Consider the following 22,300-nt stretch of genomic DNA (forward strand, 5'->3'; position numbering starts at 1 on the left):
TGCTAGCATCAGCATGTTAGCATGATCACAGTCACATTGCTAACATGAGGCTGGTAGAAATGTTATTCGCTTCCTGTGACACATTCAACATCAAGGGCTATCTATAATGCCAAGATAAGATTAGTTTTAGTGTCATAGTAACAGGACTAGTACAGTTACGTCTAAGATCATAAGACTAGAAGGAGGAAGTCAGTGTACGATAGAGAAAGATATCAATAAACTGTAGGATTAAATGTAAATTGCAGAATATAGTCTAAAAGTAACTTTATTTTTGATGGCTGCCTTCCAGAAATTATGGCTTTTATGCACTTTGGGATTTTTTTTGTTCACATCGATGTCAAGTCAATATCTCTTGGTGTTATTTTTTCACTTAACCAGCTATAATTGATATTCTCTTATGAAGAATTTACAAAATGACGATGTTAAACAATGTGAAAGGGGCCGCTCTCTCATGTATTTATTATCACCAGACTCCGCCCCCTTACCTGGCTTTAAGGAGCATTATATCGAGTTATAGCTCATTGTTTAGCTGTCAAGCCTGCAACTTCACTGCTCACTATCAACGCTTTTGCAGACAACACAGTTAGAAACTAGAAAACATAGGGGGGCATTTGGCTGGTAAATATTCTGAAACCAAAAACTGAGTTAAAAGAGAATGAATATTAGGCTTGTTTTCATTTGGTCATCTGAAATGTGATTCCCAGTGATTTACATCGTTGCTCAGTGAATTCCAGAGGTTAGGGTTAGTTTTTAGATTAGTTTTAGTGTCATAGAAACAGGACAAGTACAGTTATGTCTAAGATCATAAAACTAGAAGGAAGAAGTCAGTGTACTATAAAGATATTAATTAACTGTAGAATTAAGGCACAGTACATCAGAGATCATGGAGATTAATATAAATACAGAAGTAGTATAAGCAGTGTAAAAATAATTCATAAAAAGAGCTGCAGTTTTACTTGAAAGCATTTGCATGTGATTTTATTGCAGCAATAAGATAGCCTACAGTAAATGAGTCCGTTCACATTGCTACACCCACTTATTCAAACCAGATGACTGTTTGCACACAGAAATTCAAGTTGGTATTGTTCTTAAATGATTTATATCCCAAAGCTGCAAATTCCCAACTGGCAGATAACTGAAGCCTGTGTACAGCCACTGACAAAACAGGGACGGCTCAGCTGATTTGGTTTAGTTGTTAGCAACTGAGCTAATCTCAGTGACTCAAGCAGCTCCCGTCTCAGTGGAAAAATACAGAAGGGAAGTAGTATACCTTGGATCTTTATCAGAGCCAAACAGTTTTCTTGTTAGACGGTATGGCGTGCAGACCAGTCCGACCATAATTAGGTTATAGAGGAGCCAAAGGAAACCATAGCTACTTAGTTTCTCACTCTGGCTCTGTTCATGACATGTTGTTTGTGTAGAAAGCCTGTTGTGCACCCAGCTGAGAGGAATACTGATCAGTGTCGCTGTAAGCAGCATTTGGGGGAGGGGGCTTTGTGATGGAGGGGTAAGTACTTCACTATGTTTTTGTTTTAATGCCGGGCTGCTCAATGCATTGCTTTAATACTGAAAATGTGCTCTAATAAGTACAGCTTTCTGATAGACTCTTGCCAGTGAAAAAATTTCCATTCCTGATAATCCTGCCAGCTCAAGTTCAACAAATAAATAAATGAAGCTTATGAGCATTGCCAAACAATCAGCTGAGAAGTTTTGTCTGTGTGCATAACATAGAGCTAGACCGGTCTGTCAGCACTACGATTACTACTACTACTAGCTAACTAAATATCTACTACTTTTCTTGATCATGTCAAGGGAATTCCTCAAAGGAAACAGCCTTGAGACGCCTGCTCAAGATAACAGTCTTGCGAAGAAGACTCAGCTGTTGGACCGCGGCCAGTGGGCGAACAAATTGGAGTTCTTATTGGCTGTGGCAGGAACCCTGGTTGGACTAGGAAACCTCTGGAGGTTCCCCTATTTGTGCTACAAAAATGGTGGAGGTAAGCAGCAAACATATTAGAATCATCCTTATTTGATCCTTTATGCTTTTACACAACGGAAAGCAACTCCAGTGAATCTTAGTGTATTGTCAATAAATGTGGTGAAACACCCCTGAGTCATACATAGATTCAAATGATAAGGAAGTTGCTCAGGAGTGACACAAAGCTTCTGTTTGTTACACAAAGAATTTTCTTTTCTTTGTGTGATGGAATGAAACTCATAGGGACAAAGGGCACCATTGTTTTTTCCTTTTTTTCGAAGTTAGTTATCAATATAAAAAGCGACTTCTCTTTAAGCTCTGCGGTCATGCAAAATTAGTATTTTATCTTTTAAGGCATCATTCTGTTGCCTTAAAAGTCTAGATAACTGGATCCCCTTTGTTTTTTGATTTAAGTTAAACATCTGTATCCAGGAAATACTACCACAACCCATGGTAGGTTAATGCCTTTGCAAGTCTTTATCCTGTCAGCTGGTTTACATTAACACAGAGGTGTGTTGATGCATTTTGTGACTCATCATCACATTTTGTTTGGCTGGTTTGCTGTAATGTGAAGGTGTAATGTTTCTTTTAGGTGCATTTCTGGTTCCCTACATCTTGTTTCTGCTTGCTTGTGGTATCCCAATGTTCCTCCTGGAGACAGCCATGGGACAGTTCACATCTCAAGGCTGCATCACCTGCTGGAGGCACTTTTGCCCTTTGTTTGAAGGTCAGTGTCAATCAATAAGACCATGTATGTATATCACATTTTTTATAGGTTAGAGCAATTAAAAGTACTTCAAAGATGACTGACAGGTCAATAATAAGAAATTATAGGAAATTGCAGTATGAACATTGGGGGTGAAAGAGTAGATGCTCAATTGAAATTGCTAGCTAAAAAAATTTAATATTAACAATGACATAAGAAAAATGTTGACATTACACATTCCTTTGTGTTCTACTGCTGCCATAGTAAAGCTCTTTTTAGCTCCATATTCCCCCCCTGTTAGGATTTTTTTTGTTACCAGCATGTGTGTTATGCTCACCTGGGAGAATTGTGCCTGCTGGGCCAGATGTCATCATTTGTGTTTGCATACTTGCATGATTTTTGGCCCAATGGCTAGGAGCTAAACGGGATACGGGGCTTGAAATTGGATAAAGAAGCAGCTGAAGGGTTATAACGTGGGTAAGGGTTGAATTAGTATGAATAGGATGTAAATGTAAAGTATATTAACAAACAAAATACAATTACTCAAACTTAGGTGGAGCCTTGCATGATTTGAATGGATTAAGGATGGCATTTTTCAACAAAAATAGTGTTATTATCTAAGTCTAAGTCTAGTCTATCTTAACCCTCATTATAAAGATCCAGAATCTATAATTATGAAAGTATTTGTCATTTATAAAGTTACAACATCACAGAAGATGTCAGATGTCATTGCAAATGAAAAGTTCATCTTCTGGAGGCTTTAGGTTTCCACATTACCCGTGTGTGAGACTGGACAATGGACCAGGATTGCCTTCTAAACTATTAGTGATGTCATATATGTGGCCTTGATGTGAGATTTTCAAAGAGCACATAGAAAAATTAACACTTGGGAAAATAGCCTTTTAAATGACCAACCACCAAACCAAATAGAACTACAAAAACAATACTTTCTTTAAGAATACAGATGATTTACATGTTACAGTACTATTTTCCCAATCACTATCCACAATCTACAATGACCGAACTTTGTCCGTCTTTTCAGGGATTGGTTACGCTACCCAGGTTGTGATCGCATACGCTGCTGTGTCATACATTGTCATCCAGGCATGGGCTTTCTTCTACCTCTTCTCGTCCTTCAGCGCTGAGGTTCCATGGGCCAGCTGCAGGAATGCCTGGAACACAGGTACACATACAGACAGATGCGGAAATTAACTATGTGCTTGACAGATCTGTGTGAGCTATGTGTTGCTCAGAGAGCTGTTGCAGGAAGGAAGCATCCTTGAGGTTATTTAGTGTAGTATACGGTATAGCAGTAGCGTAATTTTTGTCTTTTCTAACACTATTAAAAAATATATCTTGCAGGGCATCTTGTTATTTGCAGAAAACAGTAAGGCTAAATAACTATACCCTGCGGGTTACATTATTCATAACAATATTTTCACAGTACTCAACCTTTTCATGATTTCGGTCACTCCTGGTTTATTGGACACATTTTGGTAAAAGAGAGGGGTGAGGGGACTAAGGCATCTCAAATATGTGTAAAACTGTTAGGATTATTTTGTATTAAATGAGTAATGAAACAATTTTTTTTTTTTTCTCAGAGACTTGTGTTGAGTTTGACAAAAGAAATGTCTCATCCAACTGGACAGCAGCTGCGAACGCAACAACGCCTGCAACAGAATTCTGGGAGTAAGTGAAATTCACTACTTTATGGCTGATATCACACATTTCTTAGGAGGCCAGATGCTAAATGTTTTGTTGTTTTTCTTTCTGTAAAGATAATCTATGGAATTGCATACATCCAATTGGGCACATATAACAACAAACACTAGTACAGAGAGAGGAAGAATAAAAATAATTTTGGGACACTGGTGAGCTGTATTTCCCTGCTGATTAACCCGGGATTGCTCATTTTTTCCCTGTTGTCCTGTTAGTTTTCCATTGTTTTTCTCTCCACACCGTTTTACCACTGTTATTGGCAATATGACATGTTTCTTTTCAGGAGACGGGTCCTGGGTATAACTCAAGGGATTGAGGAGATTGGTAGCCTGAGGTGGGAGCTGGCCTTGTGTCTCTTACTGGCATGGGTCCTGTGCTACTTCTGTGTTTGGAAAGGAGTGAGATCCACTGGAAAGGTAGAAGTCTTTCTCGAGGAAATTAGATTAGACTGGGTGTACTATTTCTTTGGTTATGGCATCTGAGCAGGAGATCTTCTAAACAGACGTGGTAATTGCCTAATTGCATCATTAAGTACACCTGCATTGAAACATTGGCATTTATTTAATTTCTCTTTCATTGTGTGAAAGGTGTCTGATAGTTTGATGTGGAGTTGTGGTGGTAACACCTAAATGCATACACCAAAGACAATGGGTTCTAGCACCATGGCTAACTTCAGTAACTAAACGCAAGTAGCTGCCGTCAAAGATAGCTACAGCAAAAAATTGTAAGGGGCATTCGTTGGTTACTCTGCCGACAACGCGGTCTTCGCATACTTTGGAGCCATCTTCAAATTTTGGCTATATCTGACAAACTACACTGTTAAACAGCTCTCATTATCTTCTGTGAGCATTGCTTTTATGTTGGGCTGGGCAATAAATACCCCATGTATTGTTATTGTCATATGAACTATATACTGTCTTGGATTTTCGGTATTGTTATGTTTAACATAACAGTGGTGGTTATGTTTAGGGTTACGATTGGAGTATATTGTTTGGTGTAAGGCCAGGGAGATAGCCTATTAAAGAGAAAATCCCCACTAATTCAGCAACTTGGCCATGGCAAGTCCCTGAACTAACAACTGGGGGGAGTTTTACGTAACTCTTGTTTTGTAGTTGCTCTGTTGCAGCTTCTTGTCTGATTCCCGTAACCTAGGATATCTTAAAAGCAGAAACCTGCCTTTGTTTCATGTTGACAGGTAGTTTACTTTACAGCCACTTTCCCCTATTTGATGCTGGTGGTTCTGTTGGTTCGTGGACTCACTTTACCAGGAGCTGTAGACGGCATAAAATTCTACCTGTATCCTGACCCGACAAGGTTGGTGGATCCTCAAGTAAGTATTAAAGTAAAACTTTTAACACAAATACCAAGACAAGCTGCAAGCTCAATTTCCTCCCACCAGAGGCCCAAAAAAAGTATCCACTCATACAGTAAATACAGTGAAATTTCACTAATATTAATGTTTTGGCATCTTAGGTTTGGATGGATGCAGGTGCACAAGTTCTCTTCTCTTTTGGGATTTGTCAGGGGAGTCTGACGGCTCTGGGCAGCTACAATCAGTTTAACAATAACTGTTACAAGTACGTGCTCTCTGCTTTTTGTCTTTTTATTTAAATGCATCACAAAACTAATTGGCTTGAGATGTAGCAATTCATTTATCTCTTGTTTTCTAAAACATTATGATTTGTTTAGCAACTAAGGATTATTTTCATTATGATCACTGCTCTTGCTTATTTTCTCGATAACTTATTTCAGGGTTTTTTTTTTTAAAGTGCAGAAATTATGAAAAACACCAAATATTATTTTCCAATGCGACATTTTCAAATGATCATTTGTCCAACTCACCATATTTTACAGTGTTTCGAGATTTCGTGTTTACCATTGTGTCTGAAATGCTTCATTATTTCATTTACTTTTCAACTGCGACACCAAAATTACTGAAGTGTCATTCATTTGTGAAATACTTTTATTTTATTTCCTAAGGGACACATTTGTTCTGTGTTTGGTGAACGGCGGGTCAAGTTTTGTGGCAGGGTTTGCAATCTTTTCAGTTCTGGGGTTTATGTCGTATGAACAAGGACTGCCAATATCTGAAGTGGCTGCTTCCGGTAAGAACCCCATATAACTATGCCTGAACCTAAAATTGGAAAATGTCTGTTAGTGTGGTTTTACTATATTTAGCCATTTTGAATTGGAAATCTACAGTACGATTAAGTATTGCAGGACACATTTAATTTGATTTATTCATCTAAAAAGGATAAAACACATAAATCAAATTGTAAACGTGCCAGTGCCAGCCTGCTGGCAAATATTCAACTGAAGTCCTTTGAGGAGATGTTTTGAGAACAATGAAGTTGGCTTCACTAAGCTGAGCAAACAGTTCTGATCTTGAAATGCTGATTTTACTGCAAATGATTTCATCTTTAATTTCCCCAAATGACTGATAGAGCATTGGCGCAAGGCTTTTGTTCCAACGGTCAGCTTTTTTGAAATCCCAATGGTCAAAAAACTGAAACATTTGTCCAACATTGGAAACACTGAAGTTTATACCTCTGAAGGCTCGTTTTCCTCAAAATATGTCATTAACTGTCTTTGCCTGCAGCAATTGTTTTAATCTGTAATGTAAAGAATTGAGGGTTTTCAGAAGGCATTCAAACCTCTGGGGTAGCTGGAATAAAGTGGTAACTAAGTGTATTATACATGTTACAGTGGTGTGAAAAGGTGTTGGCCCCTTTCCTGATTTCTTATTTTTTTGCATGTTTGTCACACTTAAATGTTTCAGATCATCAAACAAATTTAAACATAAGACAAAGATAATACAAGTAAACACAAAATGCAGATAAAACATCGCTGTTTATCACAGCTGAGTTCAATTTCTCTAGCCACACCCAGGCCTGATTACTGCTACACCTGTTCTCAATCAAGAAATCACTTAAATAGGACCTGCCTGACAAAGTGAAGTAGACCAAAAGATCCTCAAAAGCTAGACATCATGCAGAGATCCAAAGAAATTCAGGAACAAATGAGAAAGAAAGTGATTGAGATCTATCGGTCTGGAAAAGGTTATAAAGCCATTTCTAAAGCTTTGGGACTCCAGCGAACCACAGCCATTATCCGAAAATGGCGAGAACAAGGAACAGTGCCAAACCTTCCCAGGAGTGGCTGGCCGACCAAAATTACCCAAGAGCGTAGCGACGACTCATCCAACAGGTCACAAAAGACCCCACAACAACATCCAAAGAACTGCAGGCCTTACTTGCCTCAGTTAAGTCAGTGTTCATGACTCCAGCATAAGAAAGAGACTGGGCAAAAATGGCCTGCATGGCAGAGATCCAATAAAAAAATCACTGCTTAGCAAAAAGAACATAAAGGCTCAAGTCAGTTCTGACAGAAAACATCTTGATGATCCCCAAGACTTTTGGGAAAATACTCTATGGACTGACGAGACAAAAGTTGAACTTTATGGAAGGTGTGTTTCCTATTACGTCTGGCGTAACACAGCATTTCAGAAAAAGAACATCATACCAGCAGTAAAATATGGTGGTGGTAGTGTGATGGTCTGGGGCTGTTTTGCTGCTTCAGGACCTGGAAGACTGGCTGTGGTAACTGGAACCATGAATTCTGCTGTCTACCAAAGAATCCTGAAGGAGAATGTCCGGCCATCTGTTCATGATCTCAAGCTGAAGCGAACTTGGGTTCTGCAGCTGGACAATGATCCAAAACACACCAGCAAGTCCACCTCTGAATAGCTGAGGAAAAACAAAATGAGGACTTTGGAGTGGCCTAGTCAAAGTCCTGACCTGAATCCTATTGAGATGCTGTGCCTGACCTTAAAAAGGCAGTTCATGCTCGAAAACCCTCCAGTGTGGCTGAATTACAACAATTCTGCAAAGATGATTGGGCCAAATTTCCTCCAGTGCTGTGGCCCAACCAGTTATTACGTTTAGGGGGCAATCACTTTTTCACACAGGGCCATGTAGGTTTGGATTTTTTTCCCCCTTAATAATAAAAACCTTCATTTAAAAACTGCATTTTGTGTCTACTTGTGTTATCTTTGACTAATATTAAAATTTGAATTTAAATCTGAAACATTTAAGTGTGAAAAACATGCAAAACAAATAAGAAATCAGGAAGGGAGCCAACACTTCACACCACTGTACATAATGGATCTTGTATTATTAAAAAATTGCCTTCTCACATACAGGACCTGGTTTGGCATTTATCGCCTATCCACGCGCAGTAGCCATGATGCCTTTACCGCAGCTATGGGCTATTTGCTTCTTCATCATGGTCATCTTGTTGGGTGCAGATACACAGGTCAGATGAAAACATTTCATCACATTAAGCAGTCATAAATCCTTGATTATGTTTTATTATTTAAACTTTAAAGGCAGACAACAGATTTCTTGTTCTTCATGAAAGTATTTCAGTTTACTCATTGGTCTGTGTCCCTGGCAGTTTGTGAGCCTGGAGTGCCTCATGACCTCGGTGACAGACATGTTCCCCACTGTGTTCAGAAGAGCATATCGTCGAGAACTGCTGCTGCTTTGTCTTTGCTCTGTTTGCTTCTTTCTTGGTCTCCTTCTCGTCACAGAGGTGAGAACCCTACTAGGTCCCTCCCACGACTTTGTCATCTGTTCACAATGAATATAAGCTAGCCATTGTACTGTCCAAAACCAGGCCAATACTGATTACTCTATTATCTTGTTCCCTAACAAGCTGTCCTTGCCCTCATAAATTGAAGTTGCACATGAGCATTTGTTGTTAAGGTGTTTGTTCTGCAGTAACAATTGACCCTCTGTGTTCCTGCAGGGAGGCTTGTATTTCCTTCAACTTTTTGACCATTATGTTTGCAGTGGCAACAATCTTCTCCTTCTTTCAGTGTGTCAATCTATTGCAATCGGATGGATATATGGTAAGTCATTATGGTGATTCTGCATTATTCAATAATACATATGATACAGTAGTGACATTTTCAAATTCCTGGTGAAGCTATCTAAATTATTACAAGTTTTAAAAGGTTTTATACTCATATGATGAAAAGCAAAAAAAAACAAACAAAAAAAAATTAAACAAAACATTTGACTTTAAACTGTTCCTTACTGTTATTTTAACACTTGTTGGCTACCTGCATGTACTTATGATCAATGAAAGCTTACAGTAAATCAATTGTTGGAAATTAAATAGTTTTTCAATTCAGTAATCAATAGATCAGTAGATAACATACCAGGATGTAAAAAGAGGGGAGATTCCTTTTCACCTACAGTGTTGGGGTTTGTTAGTAGTAGAACTGGTCAGGAAGTCATACGAGGGGCAATTGTCTTTGCCTGAGGTGTGTGTGTGTGTGTGTGTGTGTGTGTGTGTGTATATATATATATATATAGATATATATATATATGTATGTGTGTATACACACCTTTTTTGAAAACATCAAAGGATCACTGTCCTGGGAGAGGCATGATCAACACAATCATCAGGGGGTCATTGTTTTGAGAGGGAAATGATTAACGAGTGTTTTAAAAGAATGTTACCCCTTCTCTGTTGTATTTAAGACTGCAGAGAACACTGTGGGTCTTCTCTCCATGCTGCATGTATTAAATAGAGCTGATTCATCACACTGAGTCTAAAATTCTTCCGAGATTTAGCAACTCTCTACCTCAACAGGGAGAATTTCCTTTATACAATGTCTTATAAGATTTCTGAAAAGCAAAATACTTTTATTCAATTCTTCAGTTGCCAGATTAACTACAGGCCTAATGTAGAGGATAGAGCATTTATAAAAGGTGAAGATATACTGTACAGGTTTATTATATAGAATACAACAAACTAGACAATGATAATACATTTGGTTGCCAGTTTAGGAACTAACTGGGCCTAATATAGAAACTTTACAAATCAATAAAGCAAGAAGGTTTTAGATAACTCAACTTTTTTTATTTGTTTGTGGCCTTTTTGAAGACTGTTCGTGCTGCTGTTTCTGTGCTGTTAGTTTAAAAGGGCTGCAACAACAAGCAAACTGTTGTGTTGGCCAGCTGACATCTATCTGTCGTCAATGACGACTGTTAAATAGGCCTATGTAAAGTGGCATTTTTTTCCCCTAATATGTTTCTGTTATGCCTCTTCTTCTTGTGCCTACCCTGGCAGGTGTCACCGTTCAGATGTTTTTACCAGAATTTCAAATTAAATAGATATAAATGGTTTGGTATTATTTAATTTCAACCAGTTGCTCTTTTATTTTGATCTCCCTCTTGCCTCTCAAAAACAGAGCAAGAGCAACCTCCTTTGCTTCTATAGACCAGCCATCCCTAGATGACTGGCTAGATATCTTGTTCCAGTCTGTTATCTTTTACATTCAGATGTTTGACCCTCAATCACCCCCCTTCAAGTTGTATTTAAGGTTGATAAACTTTTAAGCCTCTCTGAAAGTGACTGAACACATAAGATCTAAGAGAGCTCTTTACACACAACCTTCATAGTGCCTCAATGTCAAGAGGATTTTAAGTAGTGCCTCCGAGGGATTTGTGGTTAGAGTGACAGGGTTATTTGACAGGTTGAAGTGGTCAGAATTGCAACACTGGCATCCACGATAGTTACTTCTAAATCAAACTTTAAAACCCTTATCTTGTTGTTTACTTTTTGGTCTGCATATTTAATTTTTATATCCGCATGTATGTGCGTATGAACTGGAAAGTATTAGTTTCAAATATTACAAATAACGTTACCGAAAAGTATTCTCAGTCAACCTTCAGACAGAGACATAACTCTTTAAATGAATTTTAACCAGCCCCACAGCACTGAGCTATACTTACATGACTAGTTTCTACCTATTAAAAACAACTGAAAAACATCTGTTTACCTCAGTTATCATCATAGGATAGAGCACAGTTGCAGAATACAATGCATAGGCTGTTGATAATAGGTGTTAACACTGTGACCGATATGATGCAACTAAATCAGATACAGTTTACCCAATTGGCCGTTGGTACTGTGGTAATTCAGATCACATTAATGCTGTGTCCCATGAATAAACATTATCATGGCTACATGTGTAACAAGATTATGATTATTTGCATAAATTATAAAGTTTTACGTTCAACTACTGCTATTATTTTTAACTTTTAACTATAACATATTTGTTCTTGTATGCAGAGGGAACTCCTCTATACTGTATAAACAACTTAGTGGTGACATTTCATTTACAATGTTTTGATCATGATATTCATATCTGTGTAATCTGAAAATACATGCCAAAATAGAAACATGTTAAAGTGTTCTAACTACTATTCGGGTGACTGTTCGGAATTAATTTGAATTTCTACAGATTTTGGATTAAACAAATGTTTACCTTTTGATTGCCAGGTGCAGACAATCTCTATGATGACATCGAAGACATGATAGGTTATCGTCCATCGCCAGTGATGAAGTATTGCTGGCTTTACGTTACCCCCATTGTTTGTATGGTGAGTAAAACGGAGTTTCTGTTATTTTGCTTTATTTGTGACTCTGCTCACACACCAAATCCAACAATGCTTGGATTTGTTCTTTTTCTGCCCTCAAATTTCATCACTGCCTCTGGCTCGTGTTGTAAGAGGAAGGAGGTGAGGAATGAGGACGAGATGTGAGTGATTTAAGTGAGGATTTTAAAATTGTGAATTAAAAAGCTTTTCTTGAAAATGTAAGAGGCAACATGTGAGATCTAGGTTTGAAGGGATGGGCGCACATCCTTTGTTACAAAGGGTAAAAAAACAGGTCTATTTGCCGAAAAAATACTGCATACTGTGAGATCACACAGAGTAAGGCAGTGTCAGATATCCACATATGTGCTTATGGTATATATCATTTAAACAGTACATTATACAATTCGTTTTGTTGACATTCACAACATTCCCTATCACTGCCTTCCTAACAAACTACCTCAGAACAAAGAATGATGTGGAATGAGATGTTTAAACAAGACCAAACAGGGGCGCCGTTTAGCTCAGTTGGTAGAGCGCGCGCCCCATGTGCCGAGGCTCTGCAGCGGACCTGGGCTTGACTCCCGGCCCGGGTCCCCTTGCTGCGTGTCACTCCCCCTCTCTCTCCCCCTGTTTCCTGTCATATCTTCAGCTGTACTTTCAATAAAGCCATAAAAAGGCCAAAAAAAAACCAAAACAAAAAAAAACAAGACCAAACAATACAATATTATACAAGGTGAAGAGGAGAGGGAGGACATAACCAGAGATTATGGATTAATAACTGATAGTTTAAATCTGACTGGGAACAATGAAACTGCAAACCAAGTTGGAAATTTGAAAAATCAATAGCAGTGATTAAAGCTGGGGCAGCTGACATGATTGTCAAAGATTTTTGTTATCATTCAAAGCCTGGTGGTTACAATGGAGCTACAGGAATACTAAAATTGCGTAACACACACTTAGTGGCTGTCACTCTTTTTATGGTAGCTGCAAGAGCTTTAGAGAGATCAGGAAGTGATAAGACTTGGCTCTCTTGGTCCCATATATTCATAAAACTGCTAGATAGCATCGAAATTTGGTAAGTATATGTTAAAAAATGTCTGCATTGTTAGACCTGTTTTAATCTTGCTCTTGGATTAATCTGATGCCAAAACTGTAGCCATCCTACCTCCCAGCTAATTCTGAACTAAGAGCGTTTACTACTACCATGTTTGTAACAATCAAACAAAGGGAGTGGCTCCAGTGTTTTTTTACAGTGTTGTAGTTAACCTGTTGGAAAAACACCACAGTGAGGACATTCCTAGTTTGTTTTTGCTCCATTCTGACAGACGACATGTCAGAGGTGCTGTCTGAGTCCTGCACAGAGAGAAGTCACAGCATCACAGCACTGCACTGCACACTTTTGTGTTGTAAAACTCTGAATATTCCCATTAAAATGTTCTTCCAGCTGCTTAGAAAAAAGACTGCTCGAGTGAAGGTAGTGGTTCGATGGAATTACATGCTATGGTGGAAGAAGTTCTCAGATTGTTTATAAATGAACATTCATTACATTCAACCCTTTGCAAAACAACTTAACACAATGCTGATTAAGCCTGTTTCCATCAGATAACAGTACAGTATTGAGTTTTTGTGGCAGACTGACGAGTGGAGCAGCCATAGAGATGGGGTAGGCCACAGCAACTAAAAGTATGGTGAAGCCAATGGTGTTTTTGTGTATTTAATCTCACTATCAAAAGGGGGAAACAGTAGTTAGACATAACAGACAGGGTTGTCAAAATTGTGTGTGGAAATGGTTGTGGATTTTCGGCTGGCTTGACCATTCATGAGAGATGAAGAAGCCTCACCGACACTGATGACTTACACTGAGATAGTTTATAAAACATGGCCATGGCCACAGAGTGATGCCATGATAATCCTGACAAGTCTTCCCAAATGTTCAAATTACATCTACAGATCAGGAAGCATCCCTCCCTTACATGGTTGTTACATCTGTTTAACAACAAGGCAAGGGAGGTTAATGAATGAATTATTGATCAAAGGCCTCCTTACAAGTTTTACACAAACAGTCATCTTTGCCTTGCCTTGGTTCGTCAGACATCTGTTCTGTAGACACATATACAGTAGCTTTAAATAACTCGGTTGCAGAGACCATGAGATATAAACTCATAAAGCAGAAATCCCTATCCTTATCCAGTCTTTGCTGTCTGTACAGGATACATATTACCTCTTATTGTATGAATAGAATGTCCTGGGAGAATCATATTTTTCTCCCACAGAAATGAAAAGTGTTCAGTGAACAATACAGTACATGTGTCGGGTTTATCGAAAAACACTTCCATGTGTAAAAAATAAACAAAAAATTCCTGATACACTGGAATACACTGAGACCTGAGTGGACATCACTGGACTGGCAGTAAAAATCAACTTGTTTTAATGAAAACAACTAAAACGGTATGAACATATTTATTTATTTTCCTGGCAGGGTACCTTTATCTTCTCGGTGGTGAAGTACAAGCCTCTCAAGTTCAACAAAACCTACGTCTACCCGACCTGGGCTTATGCTTTGGGCTGGTCCCTTGGACTGTTCTGTGTTCTCCTGGTTCCTCTGTGGATCATCTTTAAAATGACTCAGATGAAAGGGACATTATCACAGGTATGTACTCAGTAAAGTATTATGAAAACACAATAATAAGTCTTCTGTGATCTATCACTTGATCAACAGAAAGGTAAAAACTGCCCGATTCCAGCCCCTTGAATGTAAACTTTTGCAAGTTTTCTCAGTCTTTTTTGATGATAAACTCAATGTCTTTGTGTTTTGTCAGACTTTAAATACAAACCCCAATCCCAGTAAAGTTGGGACGTTTGTGTAAAATGTAAATGAAAGAGAATACAATGATTTGCAAATCCTTTTCAACTTATATTCAATTTAATACACTACAAAGACAATAGTTTAATGTTCTAATGGATATACTTTATTGTTTTTTGTAAATATTCACTCATTTTGAATTTGATGCCTGCAACACGTTCCAATAGAGCTGGGACAGCGACATGTTTACCACTGTGTTACATCACCTTTCCTTTTAACAACACTCAATAAGCGTTTGGGAACTGAGTACACTAATTGTTGAGGTGTTGTTGGTGGAATTTTTCCCATTCTTGCTTGATATACGACTTCAGTTGCTCAACAGTCCGGGATCCTCCACTGTCATATTTTGCGCTTATAATAGGCCACAAAATTTTCAGTGGGAGACAGGTCTGGACTGCAGGTAGGCCAGTCTAGTACCTGCACTCTTTTACTACAAAGCCATGCTGTTGTAACACGTGTCAAATGTAGCTCGGCATTATCTTGCTGAAATAAGCAGGGACACGACGTCCATGATTTCCAAAAACAATTTGAAATGTGGACTCGTTAGACCACAGCACACTTTTCCACTTTGTGTCAGTCCATCTCAGATGAGCTCGGGCCCAGAGAAGCAGGCGACATTTCTGGATGTTGTTGATACAGGGCTTTCGCTTTGCATTGTATGAGTTTTAACTTGCACTTGTAGATGTAGCGACGGACTGTGTTAACTGACAGTGGTTTTCCGAAGTGTACCTGAGCCCATGTGGTAATATCCTTGACAGAATGATGTCGGTTTTTAATGCAGTGCCGCCTGAGGGATCAAAGGTCACAGGCATTCAGTGTTGGTTTTTGGCATTGTGGCTTACATGCAGAGATTTCTCCAGATTTTCTGAATCTTTTGATGATATTATGGACTGTAGATGAAGAAATCCCTCAATTTATTGCATTGTATGGTGAGAAACGTTGTTCTTAAACTGTAAGACTATTTGCTCACGCAGTTGTTCACAAAGTGGTGAACCTCATCCCATCCTTGCTTGTGAACGACTGAGCCTATCAGGGATGCTCCTTTTATACCCAATCATGACACTCACCTGTTTCCGATTAACCTGTTCACCTGTGGAATGTTCCAAACAAGTGTTTTTTAAGCATTCCTTAACTTTCCCAGTCTTTTGTTGCCCCCGTCCCAGCTATTTTGGAACGTGTTGCAAGCGTCCAATTTAAAATGAGTGAATATCTACACAAAAACAATCAAGTTTATCAGATGGAACATAACATATCTTGTCTTTGTAGTGTATTCAATTGAATTTAAGTTGGAAAGGACTTGCACATCGTTGTATCCTATGTTTATTTACATTTTACACAATGTCCCAACTTCATTGTAGGTCTGTCTTAACTCTGGGAACTTCAAAGGGGCATTTTAACTCTATTCATGCCAAACAATCACAAAATTAGTCAGCAGATTAAACTTTAATGAAAACAATCATTATTTGGAGCCCAAATTTGAACATATAATATTAGGTCACTAATATGAAATCTTGGATTTCCATTGTGAGTGGACTCAGGAGTGATGGTTTGAAGTTTTAACTTTATGCGTCATGACTAATAGCGTGATTTTATGATCATTTAATCAATAATTAACAAGTTTACTTCCTGCCTTTCCAGTTTTCTAGCTTTGATTGTTGCTTATCAAAATGACTTAAGACAGTGTAGTAGGCTGCAATGAAATAATTGAACTCACTTTTGAATTTGGATTTAAAAATACTCTGTGTCCATATTAGACCATTCAACAATGAGATCTAGTTAAACCCTTCCACAGGATACAAGTACTATAGTACAACAAGCATCATAGTTTAATAACCAGTAGACGTTTTGTTAAATTTTAACCGGAGGGGTGGACTTGTGCTATATCTGATTGACCGTTGACTCATAGAGGAGAAGGACAAAGGACAAAATGGACTATTCATTACACAGTATGGATTATTTACTGATATTGTAGCTTCTGATGATGTCATCAGGAACTTCCTGTCTTATTGTAAACTGTTAAGGGTTATCCCCCAATCCCCACCTCCTTTTCTTTCCTCTTTCTCTTTTCTTTTTTTTATGTTTTGGTTGTTGTTGTTTTCCATCAGCATTTCACTTGATGCCTAAAAGGCCAGCGCATCTCCAGCACATCTCTGCAGCACTACATTATTTCATTATAACACTGTTTTGTGATACATTTTATCTTAAAATAATTGCAGTTCTTTGGATTTAGATTTTGCTCTTAGTCATATTGCAATTTAGATTATTATGCGATTAATTGTGCAGCCCTACTTCCGTCTCACTGTTTGATGTCTTTTCTTAAGTAAAGCTTTTTACTTTGTGGTGATATATGACCACGAGTGTGTGCTGCGTGTGGAAGAAGGGTAGAGCAAAAGAGAAAAAGTGGAGGAGCGTGAGGAGTGTGTGGTCAAGAGTGAGCGAACAGCAATAGAGACAAAGTGAAAGCAAGCAGAGCAGGGGAAACCAAGGTTAGCAGTTAAAGTGAAACTCTTGCCAAAAAGCAACTGAGGCTTTATTTGTGATTAAATATGAGTCAAACCTTCATGTAAATGCATAATTACAACGAAAGAGGCACTTTTAAGATTTACTGTAGTTTTGTTTTCGGGCAAGCTAATTTTCAATGGGGTGCAGGGGCACTTTTACACTAGCATCAAAATCTCTATTTTTAAAACACTAAGAAGGCTCGACACAACATGAAACTTTGCTCATAGTATCACCAGGGTCTCTACACATGAACATGAGCATTGAGAACATTGTTTGTGTATGCAGAGTTTACTAAAAAGAAGGTTTTTGAACTACTCATCGTAGGAGCTGGATCTCCGGGGCGCCGCCGTCAAGGCAGACAAAAAGTGTCGATCCCTGAGTGCGACCTAACAGGCAGGAGATTAATGGTGGACCTCCTACCTGTTAGGTCGCACTCGGGGATCAACACTTTTTCTCTGCCATGACAGCGGCACACCGGAGGTGCTACTGCTAAAGTGAGTTGTCCAAAAACCTTCTTTTTAGTAAACTCTGTGTACACAAAGAGTGTTCTCAATGCTCGTGTTCATGTGTAGAAACCCTGGTGATACTACGAGCAAAGTTTCATGTTGTGTCGAGCCTTCTTAGTGTTTTAAAAATAGCGATTTTGATGCTAGCATAAAAGTGCCCCTGCACCCCACAGAAAATTAGCTTGCCTGAAAACGAAACTACGGTAAATCTTAAAAGTGCCTCTTTCGTCGCAATAATGCTTTTACTCGAAGGTTTGACTCATATTCAATCACAAATAAAGCCTTGGTTGCTTTTTGGCGACATTTTCACTTTAATGTATGTATGTCTTTAATGTACTGCATAGGTCACAGAGTGTCATTTAAATAAATTCAACAGCTTATCAAAAGTTAAGACAAGGTTGTTTCCCAACTGCTGAAAAGTGGAAGGTTGTTCCCCCAAAGGAACAACCCCACCTACATTTAAGACTACTGTCCATAGTGGAACTGCAAAGCAGATCTAGGGGCTGCTGCTCTGATGTGTAACAAAGTGGACTGAAATGAATCGGACTGTTTGGTGAAAACAAGGCTTTAGTATGTCTGTTCTTGTGAAGTTATTACGAATTTGTCACCTTTTTGTTTTATTGTGCTGCTAGGTTAGTAACTTGCAATTTCAGCGCCCCCCCCCCCCCCCAAAAAAAAAGAAAAAAATCACCTACTAACAATAATTAACATGAGTTTTTAAAGCCTTCAAAGGGAACAACAGTATATCAATGAAGCCCTCTAGCCAGACATGCTGGTCAAGGACATGCAGCTGCACATACCAACAAGCTCAACTTAAATGTTCAACTTGACACTAATGATGCTTAAAAATGTGAGAAATTAGAGGTGAGAGGCCGGGGTTTATGTGTCTGAGTACTGCACACAGGCTTTTTTTTCCCCACCATTTTATTTGACAGTTAAGTCTGTGGCACACAAGTGTCCACTAAAATTAAAACTGGACACTGGGGATTATTTTTCATTAGCAATTAAACTGCATATTGAACTACATGTTATTTTCTCAATCAATAGTTTGAAAAATACCAACCCACTATTGAACAAAACAAGTACTGAAAATGTAACAAGATCATTGTCATAATAGTTGTCGATTAATTTTTTGCCACTGCGATAACTGATAAAGTCTATCAAGGGTTTCAGCTCTATTTAAACAACTGAGAACTAATACTAGACATAACATAAACACTTTGACAAATAATGCCATAGTTTTGTTGTCCTTGAGTACATGTGGGAACTGACACACTGACTTTGGCAAGACGTTTAACTGGAATCAGATATGCTAAAACATCATCCAGGAGAGCAATACACTGCCCATTCAACTATGTACAAGTTTCATTTCCTGGTATTCCTCTAAGCCTGAATATGCTGTTATGACACAAACAGGCCAGGACAGCCAAAAATTGTGTAAACATGGAAAGATTATTATATTTCAGGGGATTGCCGACATTATTACAATTCATCCTGAGTGGAATATACATTCATGTACCAAAGTTTACAACAATCCATGCAATAGTTATGGAGACATTTCAGTAAAAAAAACACATAGGTCAACATGTTTGTGCTACAGGAAAAGTCAGCATTATAAGTACAAGACCGCAATATTCCTCCCTCAGTGCTCTGTCGTATTTGTTAAATAACCTCTACACTTGTTTGTAATATTTGTTTAGTGTGTTGCAAATTCATTGTGACCTTGATTGTTGTGTTGTTTCTACAGAACCTAAGGCAACTTTGCCGCCCTGAAAACCAGACGCACAACAAAGCAAAGCAACCGGAGCAATGCCCTTTAAACCCCGACCCAAACACTTTCACTCCTGCTGCAAATGAATACAAGGCAAACGGTGGAACTGAGATGGAGATGCAGGTGTGAGAGAGTGCAAATATTTTATACAGTTTTAAATAGGATGTTTCTATCTTAAACTTTCAAACAAGTTTTTACAAGCTTAGTATTTTTAGGAAATTATGATGAGCAATACATTCTGAAGACTTCTAGCTGCACTGGATTTCACTATCATGTCTGCAACCTGCACAACAAGCAGTGAGTGTGATCTTGCTGTAAAATATCTCTACGTTGTAAACATACAGTATTTACAAGCTATTTTCAGTTAAAGCAATTCTATATTATGTTTTTATGTTTCAGTATGCCACCTCCATTGAGGATCAGCAGATGCTAATTTTGATTATCACTGCCCAATAAGATGTACTGTTGCCATTGATTTTGAGGCAATCTTATTTCCCAAAAAAGATAAAAACACATTTTTTACAGAGCTTCTAATGTAGCAGCAACTGATCCTATCTTATCTGGTGTTAAATCCTGACTTTTATTCTTTGACTCATTAAGCTTAACATGCTGCATGTATTTGAAATTTTTGCCTTATACATATCAAGACGCAGGGAAGATTTAAATTCAAGTATACATATCTGCTCTTCTAGCTATATACTTTATGTTGAAAAATGTTTATGGTGTTACATGTATTAAGCTACCTATCTTTTATTAAATTCCCCTATCATTTGTTATAATAAGGTAGGGGCTTTAAGACTGTTTCCTAACAACAGACAACTTCTAACTATGCTCATTATCTTACTAAATAAGGGGGTTTAGTTACGGGTCTTCACAATCATAGTTAATTTTATGGATTGATCATGTAGACTGTACAGAGATCTTGCTTAAATATTATAAGAGACTGAGGTTGTACTGTTTTTGCCAACTATGTGCTGATTGGGCGCTGAGATTACCATTTCATGAATGCTTGCTCTGCTTAGCAGTTGACTCAGATATTGAAGGTAGAGTAACAAAGTGGAACTAATTTCAGATGTCAAGAGTCCAGGGTTCCAGAGAGTCGTAATTATATTTGTGTGAAACTCTCCTGTTTGAATCATAACACAAATGGGGTTAACAAGTGAAGCTTTTAAAGTCTAAGGTATGCGCTCAAGAAAACTTGAGAAGAAAAGTTTACTACAACTCCCAAGAAGAAGCAAACAGTACAACCACTCAGCACAGAATTCTGCTGCTGGCAGTCTGCAGATCACACATCAAAGTGCACTATTTATGCATTCAGCTGTTTACATTTTAGATCAGTTTTGATCAAATTTAACCACTACAGTGCATTGTTCAGATCCTTAACAAAAATGTCAAGCCTCTGTCTGGCTTTGTCTCCATAGCAACACCTGCTGTGGTTCATGGGAACTGTACTACTTAAATTAATTCTAAATATTATATATAGAACACTGTAAAGATATTACATAAAGAACTACATAAGAATTATAACCCCAGCTCCTCTCACTGAGAATCTATCATTAGATGTTTGAAAAGTCTTCAGTACATTTTTTGCAAACAAAAATGTTCAGATATATTTTAATGTCATACATGCACAAGGTAATTAATTCTGACTTTTGGCCCAGACGATAATTATACTAATAATGGTGTGAAAAAACATGACAGCCAATTGCTGGAAAATTGATTGGAAAATTCTTGGCAACATCACAAATGTACTGAGAGGAGAATCATATATTATTGAAGCTGATGCACTAACAATATTCTCAGACATAATAAATGTTATGTCAAGTCTAAAATGTTGTGATCACATCAGACCCAAAGCACGAATCTGTGTCGAAACTCATGGCTTCCAGTGAGAATTTGTCCTCTGGCAATATCAAGGTACTAAAATAAATTCATGTCCACATCATGTATGAGTCAGTAGAAGAGGATCTCCTTCAGATCCGCTTTTTGATCATTTTGCTCGCCTTCTTGTCTGTCTTTGCGAGCCGTTGTTAAACACTCATGACTTATTTTGGTATCTAAAATGTCATACCACCACATGTACTGTAAATCACAAAAGTGCACTTTTTCAGGCTTTTTAATGAGAACAGTTTTTTGTCAAATTGTATCCTTGCTATGACAAATCAATAAATATTGTTTCATATTGTGTCGATTTTTTATTCATTTCACATTGTATCCATACAAATTATATTTTAATTCAACATACAGTAGTTTTTGGTGCATTTTGTGCTGGAATGGACATCAGTGAGACATAGATAAAAGTTCAAGAGTAACCTACGAGTATCTCTATTCTTGTGAACCCATTCCATTGCCAAGAAGAAGAACAAAAGCTTACACTGCGAAATCTCGCCACAAAAAACTGAAACGGAATTTAAGTTTTGACTGAGAGTAGAAAAAAAGGATTAACTCCAGTTCTGAAGACTTCTTTCATCACTGTTAACTGAGTAAATTTCAAAGATTTGGCTGGAAAGAGCACATGCTCTTGTGTGAAAGCTGAAAAGCCCACATTAGCAACCAGCAAGCTATAGTGAGCTGCTTGTCACTCTGCACTCAAAAGAAGGACCAAAGAACTGAATAGTCCCCTGCTGTGGCCTTATAATAATGAGCTGCCCAGGAATAATCCGTTAGGAGCAGAAAACATCGACACACTGTGCAGGGCTTTTGCATGAGGTCAAATGCATTAGATAAAGAACTAATATGAGCAGTACACTTAGGCAAGTTGTACCTGGATATGGACAGCGAGGCAAAGTACAAGAAGGCAT

The 22,300-nt window shown here is 38.1% G+C and overlaps 1 protein-coding gene across 2 annotated transcripts; it reads left to right on the forward strand.

The window, feature by feature from the left end:
• The first annotated feature begins 1,156 nt into the window (after positions 1-1,156).
• LOC115583099 (sodium- and chloride-dependent GABA transporter 2-like) lies at positions 1,157-21,686 on the forward strand. 2 transcript variants are annotated; one of them, XM_030419547.1, is made up of 15 exons: positions 1,157-1,507; positions 1,813-1,997; positions 2,571-2,705; positions 3,727-3,867; positions 4,286-4,373; positions 4,687-4,819; positions 5,599-5,733; positions 5,877-5,980; positions 6,384-6,508; positions 8,605-8,717; positions 8,859-8,996; positions 9,213-9,315; positions 11,760-11,860; positions 14,337-14,507; positions 19,476-21,686. In XM_030419547.1, exons 1-15 carry the CDS (start codon positions 1,500-1,502, stop codon positions 19,626-19,628), a joined length of 1,833 nt encoding a protein of 610 aa, XP_030275407.1. In that variant the 5' UTR covers positions 1,157-1,499; the 3' UTR covers positions 19,629-21,686. The 2 variants fall into 2 exon arrangements, with proteins under 2 accessions (XP_030275407.1, XP_030275408.1); XM_030419548.1 differs by lacking the exon at positions 1,157-1,507 and having other exon boundaries at positions 1,864-1,997; positions 3,789-3,867.
• The last annotated feature ends 614 nt before the right edge of the window (positions 21,687-22,300 follow it).

Source organism: Sparus aurata, chromosome 6, assembly GCF_900880675.1.
Source record: "Sparus aurata chromosome 6, fSpaAur1.1, whole genome shotgun sequence".
In the NCBI taxonomy this organism is placed as follows: domain Eukaryota; kingdom Metazoa; phylum Chordata; class Actinopteri; order Spariformes; family Sparidae; genus Sparus; species Sparus aurata.

Bases quoted from the DNA above. Each gene is read 5' to 3' on its own strand.
- LOC115583099 (XM_030419547.1), top strand. The intron at 1,998-2,570 runs GTAAGCAGCAAA...TGTTTCTTTTAG, and splicing joins GTGCTACAAAAATGGTGGAG to GTGCATTTCTGGTTCCCTAC. The intron at 5,734-5,876 runs GTAAGTATTAAA...TTGGCATCTTAG, and splicing joins CAAGGTTGGTGGATCCTCAA to GTTTGGATGGATGCAGGTGC.